At 51.1% G+C, this 19,599-nt stretch overlaps 1 protein-coding gene across 5 annotated transcripts in view; it reads left to right on the top strand.

Annotated features, from left to right (window-relative positions):
* LOC140392647 (uncharacterized) overlaps positions 1-19,599 on the top strand; it is a 149,139-nt gene that overhangs the window by 42,814 nt on the left and 86,726 nt on the right. For all 5 annotated transcript variants that reach the window (XM_072478118.1, XM_072478116.1, XM_072478115.1 and 2 more), the window contains one exon: positions 1,553-1,658. In XM_072478118.1, coding sequence (XP_072334219.1) covers positions 1,553-1,658 — 106 coding nt within the window. The remainder of the gene's footprint in view (positions 1-1,552; positions 1,659-19,599) is intronic.

The raw sequence follows: 19,599 nt of genomic DNA, 5'->3' as shown, positions 1-19,599 counted from the left end.
GGAGGGCGTCAGACCCCACTGCAATGTAAAGCCCCTGATTCTGGCGACTGGTACGTTCTATCACTAAACTGCTGTGGCCCTGGCTCCTACTTTGCATTTTACTTTGTATTAGCAGTGAGCTGTTTGATTTTACCCGTTTCTAAGCTGCTGCTTCCTGGAACAGGCTCTGGTCAGTGTTTCATTTCCTGTCAAAACATTTTAAGAGAATTGCCGCTAAAAATCCCCACCAACTCCGAGTTTGTTGTGACCACCTACCTCATCCCCCTCCTACAATCGGAATTGGTTTGCAATGAGGAGCTGTTATTCATGTATCTGTGTCCCTCCTCTAATAATCCTGCCCAGCTTCATCGTTGTCAATTGTTAAACGCCTTTGCTTTCTCCTCTCCCTGAAGGTGCTGACTCTCACTGGGGTTCAGCTCCCCCTCCTCTCCCTGAAGGTGCTGACTCTCACTGGAGTTCAGCTCCCCCTCCTCTCCTGAAGGTGCTGACTCTCACTGGAGTTCAGCTCCCCCTCCTCTCCTGAAGGTGCTGACTCTCACTGGGGTTCAGCTCCTCCTCCTCTCCTGAAGGTGCTGACTCTCACTGGGGTTCAGCTCCCCCTCCCCTCCTGAAGGTGCTGACTCTCACTGGGGTTCAGCTCCTCCTCCTCTCCCTGAAGGTGCTGACTCTCACTGGGGTTCAGCTCCCCCTCCTCTCCTGAAGGTGCTGACTCTCACTGGAGTTCAGCTCCCCCTCCTCTCCTGAAGGTGCTGACTCTCACTGGGGTTCAGCTCCTCCTCCTCTCCTGAAGGTGCTGACTCTCACTGGGGTTCAGCTCCCCCTCCTCTCCCTGAAGGTGCTGACTCTCACTGGGGTTCAGCTCCCCTCCTCTCCTGAAGGTGCTGACTTTCACTGGAGTTCAGCTCCCCCTCCTCTCCTGAAGGTGCTGACTCTCACTGGAGTTCAGCTCCCCCTCCTCTCCTGAAGGTGCTGACTCTCACTGGGGTTCAGCTCCCCCTCCCCTCCCTGAAGGTGCTGACTCTCACTGGGGTTCAGCTCCCCCTCCTCTCCTGAAGGTGCTGACTCTCACTGGGGTTCAGCTCCCCCTCCTCTCCTGAAGGTGCTGACTCTCACTGGGGTTCAGCTCCCCCTCCCCTCCCTGAAGGTGCTGACTCTCACTGGGGTTCAGCTCCCCCTCCTCTCCTGAAGGTGCTGACTCTCACTGGGGTTCAGCTCCCCCTCCTCTCCCTGAAGGTGCTGACTCTCACTGGGGTTCAGCTCACCCTCCCCTTCTGAAGGTGCTGACTCTCACTGGGGTTCAGGTTAACCTGGCTCTCCCTCGCAATGTCCACTGGATACTGAGCTGGAAGGGGGACTCCCTGGTTGAATTTTGTTTTCTGCTTTCTGTCTTCCGTTCATCCCCTATGGATTACTGCATAATGTCTTTCTTTTTCTCCTTTCTCGATTGCAATAATCACAGGGTTTTTCTAGCTCTGATGAGAACAGGTTTGTAAGCAAAGCTTTTCCCTCGGGCAAAGTTGTGACTAAACCTCTACCTGTGTTGGCCTTGTAGGAAGTGGCCAGGAGGTTACAGGAAGAGGAAGAGCTGAGAAACCAGCGGAGACTGCTGTTCGAAGCTGAGCTGTATGGGGCTGGAGAAGAGATGCACAGGCCGAGAGGTAATCCATTCCTCAGTGTGGGGACAGTCCCAGCTGGAGAGTAGAGCTAGCACCAAGGTGTCCGGTCCGATACCATCCAACCAGTCCAAAACACAGAGGGGATGTTGTCAAGTAGGACTTGGATGTCGGAAGGGGAGTTGTACACAGTGTCATTAAAGAAATTACCATTTTGCTGGCTGGACTTGCTGTAGTTCCCTCCTGTTACTGGTTTGTCAGTTAGTTCAGCAATCCTTCAGCGGTTAGCACTGCTGCCTCACTGCCCCAGGGATCTGGTTCAATTCCGACCTTGGTTGACTGTGCGGAGTTTGAACATTCTCCCCGTGTCTGCGTGGGTTTCCTCCAGGTGCTCCGGTTCCCACCCATTATCCAAAGATGTGCAGGTTAGGGGGATTAACCATGCTAAATTACCCCTTAGTGTCCAAAGGTTAGGTAGGATTACAGGGTTATAGTGATTGGGCCAGGGTAGGGTGCTCTTTCGGAGAGTTGGTGCGGGTTCAATGGGCCGAATGGCCTCCTTGTGCACTGTAGAGATTCTGTGTCCGTGCCGCACTCCCTCAGCGTTACACCAGAGATTTCTCTAACAGTGCCGCACTCCTTCAGCGCTACACCAGAGATTTCTCTGTTAATACCGCACTCCTTCAGCGCTACACCAGAGATTTCTCTGTCAGTGCCGCACTCCTTCAGCGCTACACCAGAGATTTCTCTGTTAATACCGCACTCCTTCAGCGCTACACCAGAGATTTCTCTGTCAGTGCCGCATTCCTTCAGCGCTACACCAGAGATTTCTCTGTCAGTGCCGCACTCCTTCAGCGTTACACCAGAGATTTCTCTGTTAATGCCGCACTCCTTCAGCGCTACACCAGAGATTTCTCTGTTAATGCCTCACTCCTTCAGCGTTACACCAGAGATTTCTCTGTTAATGCCGCACTCCTTCAGCGCTACACCAGAGATTTCTCTGTTAATGCCGCACTCCTTCAGCGTTACACCAGAGATTTCTCTGTCAGTGCCGCACTCCTTCAGCGTTACACCAGAGATTTCTCTGTTAATGCCGCACTCCTTCAGCGCTGCACCAGAGATTTCTCTGTTAATACCGCACTCCTTCAGCGTTACACCAGAGATTTCTCTGTTAATGCCGCACTCCTTCAGCGCTGCACCAGAGATTTCTCTGTCAGTGCCGCACTCCTTCAGCGCTACACCAGAGATTTCTCTGTCAGTGCCGCACTCCTTCAGCGTTACACCAGAGATTTCTCAGTTAATGCTGCACTCCTTCAGCGCTACACCAGAGATTTCTCTGTCAGTGCCGCACTCCTTCAGCGTTACACCAGAGATTTCTCTGTTAGTGCCGCACTCCTTCAGCGCTACACCAGAGATTTCTCTGTTAATGCCGCACTCCTTCAGCGTTACACCAGATGATTTCTCTGTTAATACCGCACTCCTTCAGCGTTACACCAGAGATTTCTCTGTTAATGCCGCACTCCTTCAGCGTTACACCAGAGATTTCTCTGTTAATACCGCACTCCTTCAGCGTTACACCAGAGATTTCTCTGTCAGTGCCGCACTCCTTCAGCGTTACACCAGAGATTTCTCTGTTAATGCCGCACTCCTTCAGCGCTGCACCAGAGATTTCTCTGTTAATACCGCACTCCTTCAGCGTTACACCAGAGATTTCTCTGTTAATGCCGCACTCCTTCAGCGCTGCACCAGAGATTTCTCTGTCAGTGCCGCACTCCTTCAGCGCTACACCAGAGATTTCTCTGTCAGTGCCGCACTCCTTCAGCGTTACACCAGAGATTTCTCAGTTAATGCTGCACTCCTTCAGCGTTACACCAGAGATTTCTCAGTTAGTGCCGCACTCCATCAGCGCTACACCAGAGATTTCTCTGTCAGTGCCGCACTCCTTCAGCGCTACACCAGAGATTTCTCTGTTAATACCGCACTCCTTCAGCGTTACACCAGAGATTTCTCTGTTAATACCGCACTCCTTCAGCGCTACACCAGAGATTTCTCTGTTAGTGCCGCACTCCTTCAGCGCTACACCAGAGATTTCTCTGTCAGTGCCGCACTCCTTCAGCGTTACACCAGAGATTTCTCTGATAATGCCGCACTCCTTCAGCGCTACACCAGAGATTTCTCTGTTAATGCCGCACTCCTTCAGCGCTACACCAGAGATTTCTCAGTTAATGCCGCACTCCTTCAGCGTTACACCAGAGATTTCTCTGTCAGTGCCGCACTCCTTCAGCGCCACACCAGAGATTTCTCCGTTAATACCGCACTCCTTCAGCGCTACACCAGAGATTTCTCTGTTAATGCCGCACTCCTTCAGCGTTACACCAGAGATTTCTCTGTCAGTGCCGCACTCCTTCAGCGCTACACCAGAGATTTCTCTGTTAATACCGCACTCCTTCAGCGCTACACCAGAGATTTCTCTGTTAGTGCCGCACTCCTTCAGCGTTACACCAGAGATTCCTCTGTTAGTGCCGCACTCCTTCAGCGTTACACCAGAGATTTCTCTGTTAATACCGCACTCCTTCAGCGTTACACCAGAGATTTCTCTGTTAGTGCCGCACTCCTTCAGCGCTTCACCAGAGATTTCTCTGTTAATACCGCACTCCTTCAGCGCTACACCAGAGATTTCTCAGTTAGTGCCGCACTCCTTCAGCGCTACACCAGAGATTTCTCTGTTAATACCGCACTCCTTCAGCGCTACACCAGAGATTTCTCAGTTAGTGCCGCACTCCTTCAGCGCTACACCAGAGATTTCTCTGTTAATACCGCACTCCTTCAGCGCTACACCAGAGATTTCTCAGTTAATACCGCACTCCTTCAGCGCTACACCAGAGATTTCTCTGTCAGTGCCGCACTCCTTCAGCGCCACACCAGAGATTTCTCTGTTAGTGCCGCACTCCTTCAGCGTTACACCAGAGATTTCTCTGTTAATACCGCACTCCTTCAGCGCTACACCAGAGATTTCTCAGTTAGTGCCGCACTCCTTCAGCGCTACACCAGAGATTTCTCTGTTAATACCGCACTCCTTCAGCGCTACACCACAGATTTCTCAGTTAGTGCCGCACTCCTTCAGCGCTACACCAGAGATTTCTCTGTTAATACCGCACTCCTTCAGCGCTACACCAGAGATTTCTCAGTTAATACCGCACTCCTTCAGCGCTACACCAGAGATTTCTCTGTCAGTGCCGCACTCCTCCAGCGTTACACCAGAGATTTCTCTGTTAGTGCCACACTCCTTCAGCGTTACACCAGAGATTTCTCTGTTAATACCGCACTCCTTCAGCGTTACACCAGAGATTTCTCTGTCAGTGCCGCACTCCTTCAGCGCTACACCAGAGATTTCTCTGTCAGTGCCGCACTCCTTCAGCGTTACACCAGAGATTTCTCTGTTAGTGCCACACTCCTTCAGCGTTACACCAGAGATTTCTCTGTTAATACCGCACTCCTTCAGCGTTACACCAGAGATTTCTCTGTCAGTGCCGCACTCCTTCAGCGCTACACCAGAGATTTCTCTGTCAGTGCCGCACTCCTTCAGCGCTACACCAGAGATTTCTCTGTCAGTGCCGCACTCCTTCAGCGTTACACCAGAGATTTCTCTGTCAGTGCCGCACTCCTTCAGCGCTACACCAGAGATTTCTCTGTCAGTGCCGCACTCCTTCAGCGCTACACCAGAGATTTCTCTGTCAGTGCCGCACTCCTTCAGCGCTACACCAGAGATTTCTCTGTCAGTGCCGCACTCCTTCAGCGCTACACCAGAGATTTCTCAGTCAGTGCCGCACTCCTTCAGCGTTACACCAGAGATTTCTCTGTTAGTGCCGCACTCCTTCAGCGTTACACCAGAGATTTCTCTGTTAGTGCCGCACTCCTTCAGCGTTACACCAGAGATTTCTCTGTTAATGCCGCACTCCTTCAGCGTTACACCAGAGATTTCTCAGTCAGTGCCGCACTCCTTCAGCGCTACACCAGAGATTTCTCTGTCAGTGCCGCACTCCTTCAGCGCTACACCAGAGATTTCTCTGTCAGTGCCGCACTCCTTCAGCGCTACACCAGAGATTTCTCTGTCAGTGCCGCACTCCTTCAGCGTTACACCAGAGATTTCTCTGTTAATACCGCACTCCTTCAGCGCTACACCAGAGATTTCTCTGTCAGTGCCGCACTCCTTCAGCGCTACACCAGAGATTTCTCTGTCAGTGCCGCACTCCTTCAGCGTTACACCAGAGATTTCTCAGTTAATGCTGCACTCCTTCAGCGTTACACCAGAGATTTCTCAGTTAGTGCCGCACTCCATCAGCGCTACACCAGAGATTTCTCTGTCAGTGCCGCACTCCTTCAGCGCTACACCAGAGATTTCTCTGTTAATACCGCACTCCTTCAGCGTTACACCAGAGATTTCTCTGTTAATACCGCACTCCTTCAGCGCTACACCAGAGATTTCTCTGTTAGTGCCGCACTCCTTCAGCGCTACACCAGAGATTTCTCTGTCAGTGCCGCACTCCTTCAGCGTTACACCAGAGATTTCTCTGATAATGCCGCACTCCTTCAGCGCTACACCAGAGATTTCTCTGTTAATGCCGCACTCCTTCAGCGCTACACCAGAGATTTCTCAGTTAATGCCGCACTCCTTCAGCGTTACACCAGAGATTTCTCTGTCAGTGCCGCACTCCTTCAGCGCCACACCAGAGATTTCTCCGTTAATACCGCACTCCTTCAGCGCTACACCAGAGATTTCTCTGTTAATGCCGCACTCCTTCAGCGTTACACCAGAGATTTCTCTGTCAGTGCCGCACTCCTTCAGCGCTACACCAGAGATTTCTCTGTTAATACCGCACTCCTTCAGCGCTACACCAGAGATTTCTCTGTCAGTGCCGCACTCCTTCAGCGTTACACCAGAGATTTCTCTGTCAGTGCCGCACTCCTTCAGCGCTACACCAGAGATTTCTCTGTCAGTGCCGCACTCCTTCAGCGCTACACCAGAGATTTCTCTGTCAGTGCCGCACTCCTTCAGCGCTACACCAGAGATTTCTCTGTCAGTGCCGCACTCCTTCAGCGCTACACCAGAGATTTCTCAGTCAGTGCCGCACTCCTTCAGCGTTACACCAGAGATTTCTCAGTCAGTGCCGCACTCCTTCAGCGCTACACCAGAGATTTCTCTGTCAGTGCCGCACTCCTTCAGCGTTACACCAGAGATTTCTCTGTTAATACCGCACTCCTTCAGCGCTACACCAGAGATTTCTCTGTCAGTGCCGCACTCCTTCAGCGCTACACCAGCGATTTCTCTGTCAGTGCCGCACTCCTTCAGCGTTACACCAGAGATTTCTCAGTTAATACCGCACTCCTTCAGCGCTACACCAGAGATTTCTCTGTCAGTGCCGCACTCCTTCAGCGCCACACCAGAGATTTCTCTGTTAGTGCCGCACTCCTTCAGCGTTACACCAGAGATTTCTCTGTTAATACCGCACTCCTTCAGCGCTACACCAGAGATTTATCTGTTAATGCCGCACTCCTTCAGCGTTACACCAGAGATTTATCTGTTAGTGCCGCACTCCTTCAGCGCTACACCAGAGATTTCTCTGTTAATGCCGCACTCCTTCAGCGCTACACCAGAGATTTCTCTGTCAGTGCCGCACTCCTTCAGCGTTACACCAGAGATTTCTCTGATAATGCCGCACTCCTTCAGCGCTACACCAGAGATTTCTCAGTTAATACCGCACTCCTTCAGCGCTACACCAGAGATTTCTCTGTTAATTCCGCACTCCTTCAGCGCTACACCAGAGATTTCTCAGTTAATACCGCACTCCTTCAGCGCTACACCAGAGATTTCTCTGTCAGTGCCGCACTCCTTCAGCGCTACACCAGAGATTTCTCTGTCAGTGCCGCACTCCTTCAGCGCTACACCAGAGATTTCTCAGTTAATATCGCACTCCTTCAGCGTTACACCAGAGATTTCTCTGTTAATACCGCACTCCTTCAGCGCTACACCAGAGATTTCTCTGTCAGTGCCGCACTCCTTCAGCGTTACACCAGAGATTTCTCAGTTAATGCTGCACTCCTTCAGCGTTACACCAGAGATTTCTCTGTTAATGCCACACTCCTTCAGCGCTACACCAGAGATTTCTCTGTTAATACCGCACTCCTTCAGCGCTACACCAGAGATTTCTCAGTTAATACCGCACTCCTTCAGCGCTACACCAGAGATTTCTCTGTTAGTGCCGCACTCCTTCAGCGTTACACCAGAGATTTCTCTGTTAGTGCCGCACTCCTTCAGCGCTACACCAGAGATTTCACTGTCAATGCCGCACTCCTTCAGCGCTACACCAGAGATTTCTCTGTCAGTGCCGCACTCCTTCAGCGCTACACCAGAGATTTCTCTGTCAGTGCCGCACTCCTTCAGCGCTACACCAGAGATTTCTCAGTTAATATCGCACTCCTTCAGCGCTACACCAGAGATTTCTCTGTCAGTGACGCACTCCTTCAGCGCTACACCAGAGATTTCTCCGTCAGTGTCGCACTCCTTCAGCGTTACACCAGAGATTTCTCAGTTAATACCGCACTCCTTCAGCGCTACACCAGAGATTTCTCTGTCAGTGACGCACTCCTTCAGCGCTACACCAGAGATTTCTCCATCAGTGTCGCACTCCTTCAGCGTTACACCAGAGATTTCTCTGTTAATGCCGCACTCCTTCAGCGCTACACCAGAGATTTCTCAGTTAATGCTGCACTCCTTCAGCGTTACACCAGAGATTTCTCTGTTAGTGCCGCACTCCTTCAGCGCTACACCAGAGATTTCTCAGTCAGTGCCGCACTCCTTCAGCGTTACACCAGAGATTTCTCTGTCAGTGCCGCACTCCTTCAGCGCTACACCAGAGATTTCTCTGTTAATGCCGCACTCCTTCAGCGTTACACCAGAGATTTCTCTGTCGATGCCGCACTCCTTCAGCGCTACACCAGAGATTTCTCTGTTAATACCGCACTCCTTCAGCGCTACACCAGAGATTTCTCTGTCAGTGCCGCACTCCTTCAGCGCTACACCAGAGATTTCTCTGTCAGTGCCGCACTCCTTCAGCGTTACACCAGAGATTTCTCTGTCAGTGCCGCACTCCTTCAGCGCTACACCAGAGATTTCTCTGTCAGTGCCGCACTCCTTCAGCGTTACACCAGAGATTTCTCTGTTAATGCCGCACTCCTTCAGCGTTACACCAGAGATTTCTCTGTTAGTGCCGCACTCCTTCAGCGTTACACCAGAGATTTCTCTGTCAGTGCCGCACTCCTTCAGCGCTACACCAGAGATTTCTCTGTCAGTGCCGCACTCCTTCAGCGTTACACCAGAGATTTCTCTGTCAGTGCCACATTCCTTCAGCGTTACACCAGAGATTTCTCTGTCAGTGCCGCACTCCTTCAGCGCTACGCCAGTTATTTCTCTGTCAGTGCCGCACTCCTTCAGCGCAACACCAGAGATTTCTCTGTTAATACCGCACTCCTTCAGCGTTACACCAGAGATTTCTCTGTTAGTGCCGCACTCCTTCAGCGCTACACCAGAGATTTCTTTGTTAATACCGCACTCCTTTAGCGCTACACCAGAGATTTCTCTGTCAGTGCCGCACTCCTTCAGCGCTACACCAGAGATTTCGCTGTTAATGCCGCACTCCTTCAGCGCTACACCAGAGATTTCTCTGTTAATGCCGCACTCCTTCAGCGCTACACCAGAGATTTCTCTGTTAATACCGCACTCCTTCAGCGTTACACCAGAGATTTCTCTGTTAATACCACACTCCTTCAGCGCTACACCAGAGATTTCTCAGTCAGTGTCGCACTCCTTCAGCGTTACACCAGAGATTTCTCTGTTAATGCCGCACTCCTTCAGCGCTACACCAGAGATTTCTCTGTTAATGCCGCACTCCTTCAGCGTTACACCAGAGATTTCTCTGTTAATACCGCACTCCTTCAGCGTTACACCAGAGATTTCTCTGTTAATGCCGCACTCCTTCAGCGCTACACCAGAGATTTCTCTGTTAATACCGCACTCCTTCAGCGCTACACCAGAGATTTCTCTGCCAGTGCCGCACTCCTTCAGCGTTACACCAGAGATTTCTCTGTTAATACCGCACTCCTTCAGCGCTACACCAGAGATTTCTCTGTTAGTGCCGCACTCCTTCAGCGCTACACCAGAGATTTCTCTGTTAGTGCCGCACTCCTTCAGCGCTACACCAGAGATTTCTCTGTCAGTGCCGCACTCCTTCAGCGCTACACCAGAGATTTCTTAGTTAATACCGCACTCCTTCAGCGTTACACCAGAGATTTCTTAGTTAATACCGCACTCCTTCAGCGCTACACCACAGATTTCTCTGTTAGTGCCGCACTCCTTCAGCGCTACACCAGAGATTTCTCTGTCAGTGACGCACTCCTTCAGCGCTACACCAGAGATTTCTCTGTCAGTGCCGCACTCCTTCAGCGCTACACCAGAGATTTCTCTGTCAGTGCCGCACTCCTTCAGCGCTACACCAGAGATTTCTCAGTTAATGCCGCACTCCTTCAGCGCTACACCAGAGATTTCTCTGTCAGTGCCGCACTCCTTCAGCGTTACACCAGAGATTTCTCTGTCAATGCCGCACTCCTTCAGCGTTACACCAGAGATTTCTCTGTCAATGCCGCACTCCTTCAGCGTTACACCAGAGATTTCTCTGTTAATGCCGCACTCCTTCAGCGTTACACCAGAGATTTCTCTGTCAGTGCCGCACTCCTTCAGCGCTACACCAGAGATTTCTCAGTTAATGCCGCACTCCTTCAGCGTTACACCAGAGATTTCTCTGTTAGTGCCGCACTCCTTCAGCGTTACACCAGAGATTTCTCTGTCAGTGCCGCACTCCTTCAGCGTTACACCAGAGATTTCTCTGTCAGTGCCGCACTCCTTCAGCGCTACACCAGAGATTTCTCAGTTAATGCCGCACTCCTTCAGCGTTACACCAGAGATTTCTCTGTTAGTGCCGCACTCCTTCAGCGCTACACCAGAGATTTCTCAGTTAATGCCGCACTCCTTCAGCGTTACACCAGAGATTTCTCTGTTAGTGCCGCACTCCTTCAGCGCTACACCAGAGATTTCTCTGTTAATACCGCACTCCTTCAGCGCTACACCAGAGATTTCTCTGTTAGTGCCGCACTCCTTCAGCGTTACACCAGAGATTTCTTTGTTAATACCGCACTCCTTTAGCGCTACACCAGAGATTTCTCTGTCAGTGCCGCACTCCTTCAGCGCTACACCAGAGATTTCGCTGTTAATGCCGCACTCCTTCAGCGCTACACCAGAGATTTCTCTGTTAATGCCGCACTCCTTCAGCGCTACACCAGAGATTTCTCTGTTAATACCGCACTCCTTCAGCGTTACACCAGAGATTTCTCTGTTAATACCACACTCCTTCAGCGCTACACCAGAGATTTCTCAGTCAGTGTCGCACTCCTTCAGCGTTACACCAGAGATTTCTCTGTTAATGCCGCACTCCTTCAGCGCTACACCAGAGATTTCTCTGTTAATGCCGCACTCCTTCAGCGTTACACCAGAGATTTCTCTGTTAATACCGCACTCCTTCAGCGTTACACCAGAGATTTCTCTGTTAATGCCGCACTCCTTCAGCGCTACACCAGAGATTTCTCTGTTAATACCGCACTCCTTCAGCGCTACACCAGAGATTTCTCTGCCAGTGCCGCACTCCTTCAGCGTTACACCAGAGATTTCTCTGTTAATACCGCACTCCTTCAGCGCTACACCAGAGATTTCTCTGTTAGTGCCGCACTCCTTCAGCGCTACACCAGAGATTTCTCTGTTAGTGCCGCACTCCTTCAGCGCTACACCAGAGATTTCTCTGTCAGTGCCGCACTCCTTCAGCGCTACACCAGAGATTTCTTAGTTAATACCGCACTCCTTCAGCGTTACACCAGAGATTTCTTAGTTAATACCGCACTCCTTCAGCGCTACACCACAGATTTCTCTGTTAGTGCCGCACTCCTTCAGCGCTACACCAGAGATTTCTCTGTCAGTGACGCACTCCTTCAGCGCTACACCAGAGATTTCTCTGTCAGTGCCGCACTCCTTCAGCGCTACACCAGAGATTTCTCTGTCAGTGCCGCACTCCTTCAGCGCTACACCAGAGATTTCTCAGTTAATGCCGCACTCCTTCAGCGCTACACCAGAGATTTCTCTGTCAGTGCCGCACTCCTTCAGCGTTACACCAGAGATTTCTCTGTCAATGCCGCACTCCTTCAGCGTTACACCAGAGATTTCTCTGTCAATGCCGCACTCCTTCAGCGTTACACCAGAGATTTCTCTGTTAATGCCGCACTCCTTCAGCGTTACACCAGAGATTTCTCTGTCAGTGCCGCACTCCTTCAGCGCTACACCAGAGATTTCTCAGTTAATGCCGCACTCCTTCAGCGTTACACCAGAGATTTCTCTGTTAGTGCCGCACTCCTTCAGCGTTACACCAGAGATTTCTCTGTCAGTGCCGCACTCCTTCAGCGTTACACCAGAGATTTCTCTGTCAGTGCCGCACTCCTTCAGCGCTACACCAGAGATTTCTCAGTTAATGCCGCACTCCTTCAGCGTTACACCAGAGATTTCTCTGTTAGTGCCGCACTCCTTCAGCGCTACACCAGAGATTTCTCTGTTAATACCGCACTCCTTCAGCGCTACACCAGAGATTTCTCTGTTAGTGCCGCACTCCTTCAGCGTTACACCAGAGATTTCTCTGTTAATACCGCACTCCTTCAGCGCTACACCAGAGATTTCTCTGTCAGTGCCGCACTCCTTCAGCGTTACACCAGAGATTTCTCTGTTAATACCGCACTCCTTCAGCGCTACACCAGAGATTTCTCTGTTAGTGCCGCACTCCTTCAGCGCTACACCAGAGATTTCTCTGTTAGTGCCGCACTCCTTCAGCGCTACACCTGAGATTTCTCTGTCAGTGACGCACTCCTTCAGCGTTACACCAGAGATTTCTCTGTTAGTGCCGCACTCCTTCAGCGCTACACCAGAGATTTCTCTGTTAATACCGCACTCCTTCAGCGCTACACCAGAGATTTCTCTGTTAATCCCGCACTCCTTCAGCGTTACACCAGAGATTTCTCAGTTAGTGCCGCACTCCTTCAGCGCTACACCAGAGATTTCTCTGTTAGTGCCGCACTCCTTCAGCGCTACACCAGAGATTTCTCTGTTAATGCCGCATCCTTCAGCGTTACACCAGAGATTTCTCAGTTAGTGCCGCACTCCTTCAGCGCTACACCAGAGATTTCTCTGTTAGTGCCGCACTCCTTCAGCGCTACACCAGAGATTTCTCTGTTAATGCCGCACTCCTTCAGCGCTACACCAGAGATGTCTCTGTCAGTGCCGCACTCCTTCAGCGTTACACCAGAGATTTCTCAGTCAGTGCCGCACTCCTTCAGCATTACACCAGAGATTTCTCTGTCAGTGCCGCACTCCTTCAGCGCTACACCAGAGATTTCTCTGTTAATACCGCACTCCTTCAGCGTTACACCAGAGATGTCTCTGTCAGTGCCGCACTCCTTCAGCGTTACACCAGAGATTTCTCAGTCAGTGCCGCACTCCTTCAGCGTTACACCAGAGATTTCTCTGTCAGTGCCGCACTCCTTCAGCGTTACACCAGAGATTTCTCTGTCAGTGCCGCACTCCTTCAGCGTTACACCAGAGATTTCTCTGTTAGTGCCGCACTCCTTCAGCGTTACACCAGAGATTTCTCTGTCAGTGCCGCACTCCTTCAGCGCTACACCAGAGATTTCTCTGTTAATACCGCACTCCTTCAGCGCTACACCAGAGATTTCTCTGTTAATACCGCACTCCTTCAGCGCTACACCAGAGATTTCTCTGTCAGTGCCGCACTCCTTCAGCGCTACACCAGAGATTTCTCTGTCAGTGCCGCACTCCTTCAGCGCTACACCAGAGATTTCTCTGTCAGTGCCGCACTCCTTCAGCGCTACACCAGAGATTTCTCTGTCAGTGCCGCACTCCTTCAGCGCTACACCAGAGATTTCTCTGTCAGTGACTCACTCCTTCAGCGCTACACCAGAGATTTCTCTGTCAGTGACTCACTCCTTCAGCGTTACACCAGAGATTTCTCTGTCAGTGCCGCACTCCTTCAGCGCCACACCAGAGATTTCTCCGTTAATACCGCACTCCTTCAGCGCTACACCAGAGATTTCTCTGTTAATGCCGCACTCCTTCAGCGTTACACCAGAGATTTCTCTGTCAGTGCCGCACTCCTTCAGCGCTACACCAGAGATTTCTCTGTTAATACCGCACTCCTTCAGCGCTACACCAGAGATTTCTCTGTTAGTGCCGCACTCCTTCAGCGTTACACCAGAGATTCCTCTGTTAGTGCCGCACTCCTTCAGCGTTACACCAGAGATTTCTCTGTTAATACCGCACTCCTTCAGCGTTACACCAGAGATTTCTCTGTTAGTGCCGCACTCCTTCAGCGCTTCACCAGAGATTTCTCTGTTAATACCGCACTCCTTCAGCGCTACACCAGAGATTTCTCAGTTAGTGCCGCACTCCTTCAGCGCTACACCAGAGATTTCTCTGTTAATACCGCACTCCTTCAGCGCTACACCAGAGATTTCTCAGTTAGTGCCGCACTCCTTCAGCGCTACACCAGAGATTTCTCTGTTAATACCGCACTCCTTCAGCGCTACACCAGAGATTTCTCAGTTAATACCGCACTCCTTCAGCGCTACACCAGAGATTTCTCTGTCAGTGCCGCACTCCTTCAGCGCCACACCAGAGATTTCTCTGTTAGTGCCGCACTCCTTCAGCGCTACACCAGAGATTTCTCTGTTAGTGCCGCACTCCTTCAGCGCTACACCAGAGATTTCTCTGTCAGTGCCGCACTCCTTCAGCGCTACACCAGAGATTTCTTAGTTAATACCGCACTCCTTCAGCGTTACACCAGAGATTTCTTAGTTAATACCGCACTCCTTCAGCGCTACACCACAGATTTCTCTGTTAGTGCCGCACTCCTTCAGCGCTACACCAGAGATTTCTCTGTCAGTGACGCACTCCTTCAGCGCTACACCAGAGATTTCTCTGTCAGTGCCGCACTCCTTCAGCGCTACACCAGAGATTTCTCTGTCAGTGCCGCACTCCTTCAGCGCTACACCAGAGATTTCTCAGTTAATGCCGCACTCCTTCAGCGCTACACCAGAGATTTCTCTGTCAGTGCCGCACTCCTTCAGCGTTACACCAGAGATTTCTCTGTCAATGCCGCACTCCTTCAGCGTTACACCAGAGATTTCTCTGTCAATGCCGCACTCCTTCAGCGTTACACCAGAGATTTCTCTGTTAATGCCGCACTCCTTCAGCGTTACACCAGAGATTTCTCTGTCAGTGCCGCACTCCTTCAGCGCTACACCAGAGATTTCTCAGTTAATGCCGCACTCCTTCAGCGTTACACCAGAGATTTCTCTGTTAGTGCCGCACTCCTTCAGCGTTACACCAGAGATTTCTCTGTCAGTGCCGCACTCCTTCAGCGTTACACCAGAGATTTCTCTGTCAGTGCCGCACTCCTTCAGCGCTACACCAGAGATTTCTCAGTTAATGCCGCACTCCTTCAGCGTTACACCAGAGATTTCTCTGTTAGTGCCGCACTCCTTCAGCGCTACACCAGAGATTTCTCTGTTAATACCGCACTCCTTCAGCGCTACACCAGAGATTTCTCTGTTAGTGCCGCACTCCTTCAGCGTTACACCAGAGATTTCTTTGTTAATACCGCACTCCTTTAGCGCTACACCAGAGATTTCTCTGTCAGTGCCGCACTCCTTCAGCGCTACACCAGAGATTTCGCTGTTAATGCCGCACTCCTTCAGCGCTACACCAGAGATTTCTCTGTTAATGCCGCACTCCTTCAGCGCTACACCAGAGATTTCTCTGTTAATACCGCACTCCTTCAGCGTTACACCAGAGATTTCTCTGTTAATACCACACTCCTTCAGCGCTACACCAGAGATTTCTCAGTCAGTGTCGCACTCCTTCAGCGTTACACCAGAGATTTCTCTGTTAATGCCGCACTCCTTCAGCGCTACACCAGAGATTTCTCTGTTAATGCCGCACTCCTTCAGCGTTACACCAGAGATTTCTCTGTTAATACCGCACTCCTTCAGCGTTACACCAGAGATTTCTCTGTTAATGCCGCACTCCTTCAGCGCTACACCAGAGATTTCTCTGTTAATACCGCACTCCTTCAGCGCTACACCAGAGATTTCTCTGCCAGTGCCGCACTCCTTCAGCGTTACACCAGAGATTTCTCTGTTAATACCGCACTCCTTCAGCGCTACACCAGAGATTTCTCTGTTAGTGCCGCACTCCTTCAGCGCTACACCAGAGATTTCTCTGTTAGTGCCGCACTCCTTCAGCGCTACACCAGAGATTTCTCTGTCAGTGCCGCACTCCTTCAGCGCTACACCAGAGATTTCTTAGTTAATACCGCACTCCTTCAGCGTTACACCAGAGATTTCTTAGTTAATACCGCACTCCTTCAGCGCTACACCACAGATTTCTCTGTTAGTGCCGCACTCCTTCAGCGCTACACCAGAGATTTCTCTGTCAGTGACGCACTCCTTCAGCGCTACACCAGAGATTTCTCTGTCAGTGCCGCACTCCTTCAGCGCTACACCAGAGATTTCTCTGTCAGTGCCGCACTCCTTCAGCGCTACACCAGAGATTTCTCAGTTAATGCCGCACTCCTTCAGCGCTACACCAGAGATTTCTCTGTCAGTGCCGCACTCCTTCAGCGTTACACCAGAGATTTCTCTGTCAATGCCGCACTCCTTCAGCGTTACACCAGAGATTTCTCTGTCAATGCCGCACTCCTTCAGCGTTACACCAGAGATTTCTCTGTTAATGCCGCACTCCTTCAGCGTTACACCAGAGATTTCTCTGTCAGTGCCGCACTCCTTCAGCGCTACACCAGAGATTTCTCAGTTAATGCCGCACTCCTTCAGCGTTACACCAGAGATTTCTCTGTTAGTGCCGCACTCCTTCAGCGTTACACCAGAGATTTCTCTGTCAGTGCCGCACTCCTTCAGCGTTACACCAGAGATTTCTCTGTCAGTGCCGCACTCCTTCAGCGCTACACCAGAGATTTCTCAGTTAATGCCGCACTCCTTCAGCGTTACACCAGAGATTTCTCTGTTAGTGCCGCACTCCTTCAGCGCTACACCAGAGATTTCTCTGTTAATACCGCACTCCTTCAGCGCTACACCAGAGATTTCTCTGTTAGTGCCGCACTCCTTCAGTGTTACACCAGAGATTTCTCTGTTAATACCGCACTCCTTCAGCGCTACACCAGAGATTTCTCTGTCAGTGCCGCACTCCTTCAGCGTTACACCAGAGATTTCTCTGTTAATACCGCACTCCTTCAGCGCTACACCAGAGATTTCTCTGTTAGTGCCGCACTCCTTCAGCGCTACACCAGAGATTTCTCTGTTAGTGCCGCACTCCTTCAGCGCTACACCTGAGATTTCTCTGTCAGTGACGCACTCCTTCAGCGTTACACCAGAGATTTCTCTGTTAGTGCCGCACTCCTTCAGCGCTACACCAGAGATTTCTCTGTTAATACCGCACTCCTTCAGCGCTACACCAGAGATTTCTCTGTTAATCCCGCACTCCTTCAGCGTTACACCAGAGATTTCTCAGTTAGTGCCGCACTCCTTCAGCGCTACACCAGAGATTTCTCTGTTAGTGCCGCACTCCTTCAGCGCTCCACCAGAGATTTCTCTGTTAATGCCGCATCCTTCAGCGTTACACCAGAGATTTCTCAGTTAGTGCCGCACTCCTTCAGCGCTACACCAGAGATTTCTCTGTTAGTGCCGCACTCCTTCAGCGCTACACCAGAGATTTCTCTGTTAATGCCGCACTCCTTCAGCGCTACACCAGAGATGTCTCTGTCAGTGCCGCACTCCTTCAGCGTTACACCAGAGATTTCTCAGTCAGTGCCGCACTCCTTCAGCATTACACCAGAGATTTCTCTGTCAGTGCCGCACTCCTTCAGCGCTACACCAGAGATTTCTCTGTTAATACCGCACTCCTTCAGCGTTACACCAGAGATGTCTCTGTCAGTGCCGCACTCCTTCAGCGTTACACCAGAGATTTCTCAGTCAGTGCCGCACTCCTTCAGCGTTACACCAGAGATTTCTCTGTCAGTGCCGCACTCCTTCAGCGTTACACCAGAGATTTCTCTGTCAGTGCCGCACTCCTTCAGCGTTACACCAGAGATTTCTCTGTTAGTGCCGCACTCCTTCAGCGTTACACCAGAGATTTCTCTGTCAGTGCCGCACTCCTTCAGCGCTACACCAGAGATTTCTCTGTTAATACCGCACTCCTTCAGCGCTACACCAGAGATTTCTCTGTTAATACCGCACTCCTTCAGCGCTACACCAGAGATTTCTCTGTCAGTGCCGCACTCCTTCAGCGCTACACCAGAGATTTCTCTGTCAGTGCCGGACTCCTTCAGCGCTACACCAGAGATTTCTCTGTCAGTGCCGCACTCCTTCAGCGCTACACCAGAGATTTCTCTGTCAGTGCCGCACTCCTTCAGCGCTACACCAGAGATTTCTCTGTCAGTGACTCACTCCTTCAGCGCTACACCAGAGATTTCTCTGTCAGTGACTCACTCCTTCAGCGTTACACCAGAGATTTCTCTGTCAGTGCCGCACTCCTTCAGCGCCACACCAGAGATTTCTCCGTTAATACCGCACTCCTTCAGCGCTACACCAGAGATTTCTCTGTTAATGCCGCACTCCTTCAGCGTTACACCAGAGATTTCTCTGTCAGTGCCGCACTCCTTCAGCGCTACACCAGAGATTTCTCTGTTAATACCGCACTCCTTCAGCGCTACACCAGAGATTTCTCTGTTAGTGCCGCACTCCTTCAGCGTTACACCAGAGATTCCTCTGTTAGTGCCGCACTCCTTCAGCGTTACACCAGAGATTTCTCTGTTAATACCGCACTCCTTCAGCGTTACACCAGAGATGTCTCTGTCAGTGCCGCACTCCTTCAGCGTTACACCAGAGATTTCTCAGTCAGTGCCGCACTCCTTCAGCGTTACACCAGAGATTTCTCTGTCAGTGCCGCACTCCTTCAGCGTTACACCAGAGATTTCTCTGTCAGTGCCGCACTCCTTCAGCGTTACACCAGAGATTTCTCTGTTAGTGCCGCACTCCTTCAGCGTTACACCAGAGATTTCTCTGTCAGTGCCGCACTCCTTCAGCGCTACACCAGAGATTTCTCTGTTAATACCGCACTCCTTCAGCGCTACACCAGAGATTTCTCTGTTAATACCGCACTCCTTCAGCGCTACACCAGAGATTTCTCTGTCAGTGCCGCACTCCTTCAGCGCTACACCAGAGATTTCTCTGTCAGTGCCGCACTCCTTCAGCGCTACACCAGAGATTTCTCTGTCAGTGCCGCACTCCTTCAGCGCTACACCAGAGATTTCTCTGTCAGTGCCGCACTCCTTCAGCGCTACACCAGAGATTTCTCTGTCAGTGACTCACTCCTTCAGCGCTACACCAGAGATTTCTCTGTCAGTGACTCACTCCTTCAGCGTTACACCAGAGATTTCTCTGTCAGTGCCGCACTCCTTCAGCGCCACACCAGAGATTTCTCCGTTAATACCGCACTCCTTCAGCGCTACACCAGAGATTTCTCTGTTAATGCCGCACTCCTTCAGCGTTACACCAGAGATTTCTCTGTCAGTGCCGCACTCCTTCAGCGCTACACCAGAGATTTCTCTGTTAATACCGCACTCCTTCAGCGCTACACCAGAGATTTCTCTGTTAGTGCCGCACTCCTTCAGCGTTACACCAGAGATTCCTCTGTTAGTGCCGCACTCCTTCAGCGTTACACCAGAGATTTCTCTGTTAATACCGCACTCCT

Source organism: Scyliorhinus torazame, chromosome 16 (genome assembly GCF_047496885.1).
Source record: "Scyliorhinus torazame isolate Kashiwa2021f chromosome 16, sScyTor2.1, whole genome shotgun sequence".
Lineage (NCBI taxonomy): Eukaryota > Metazoa > Chordata > Chondrichthyes > Carcharhiniformes > Scyliorhinidae > Scyliorhinus > Scyliorhinus torazame.
This window is presented reverse-complemented; position numbering and strand designations above follow the sequence as displayed.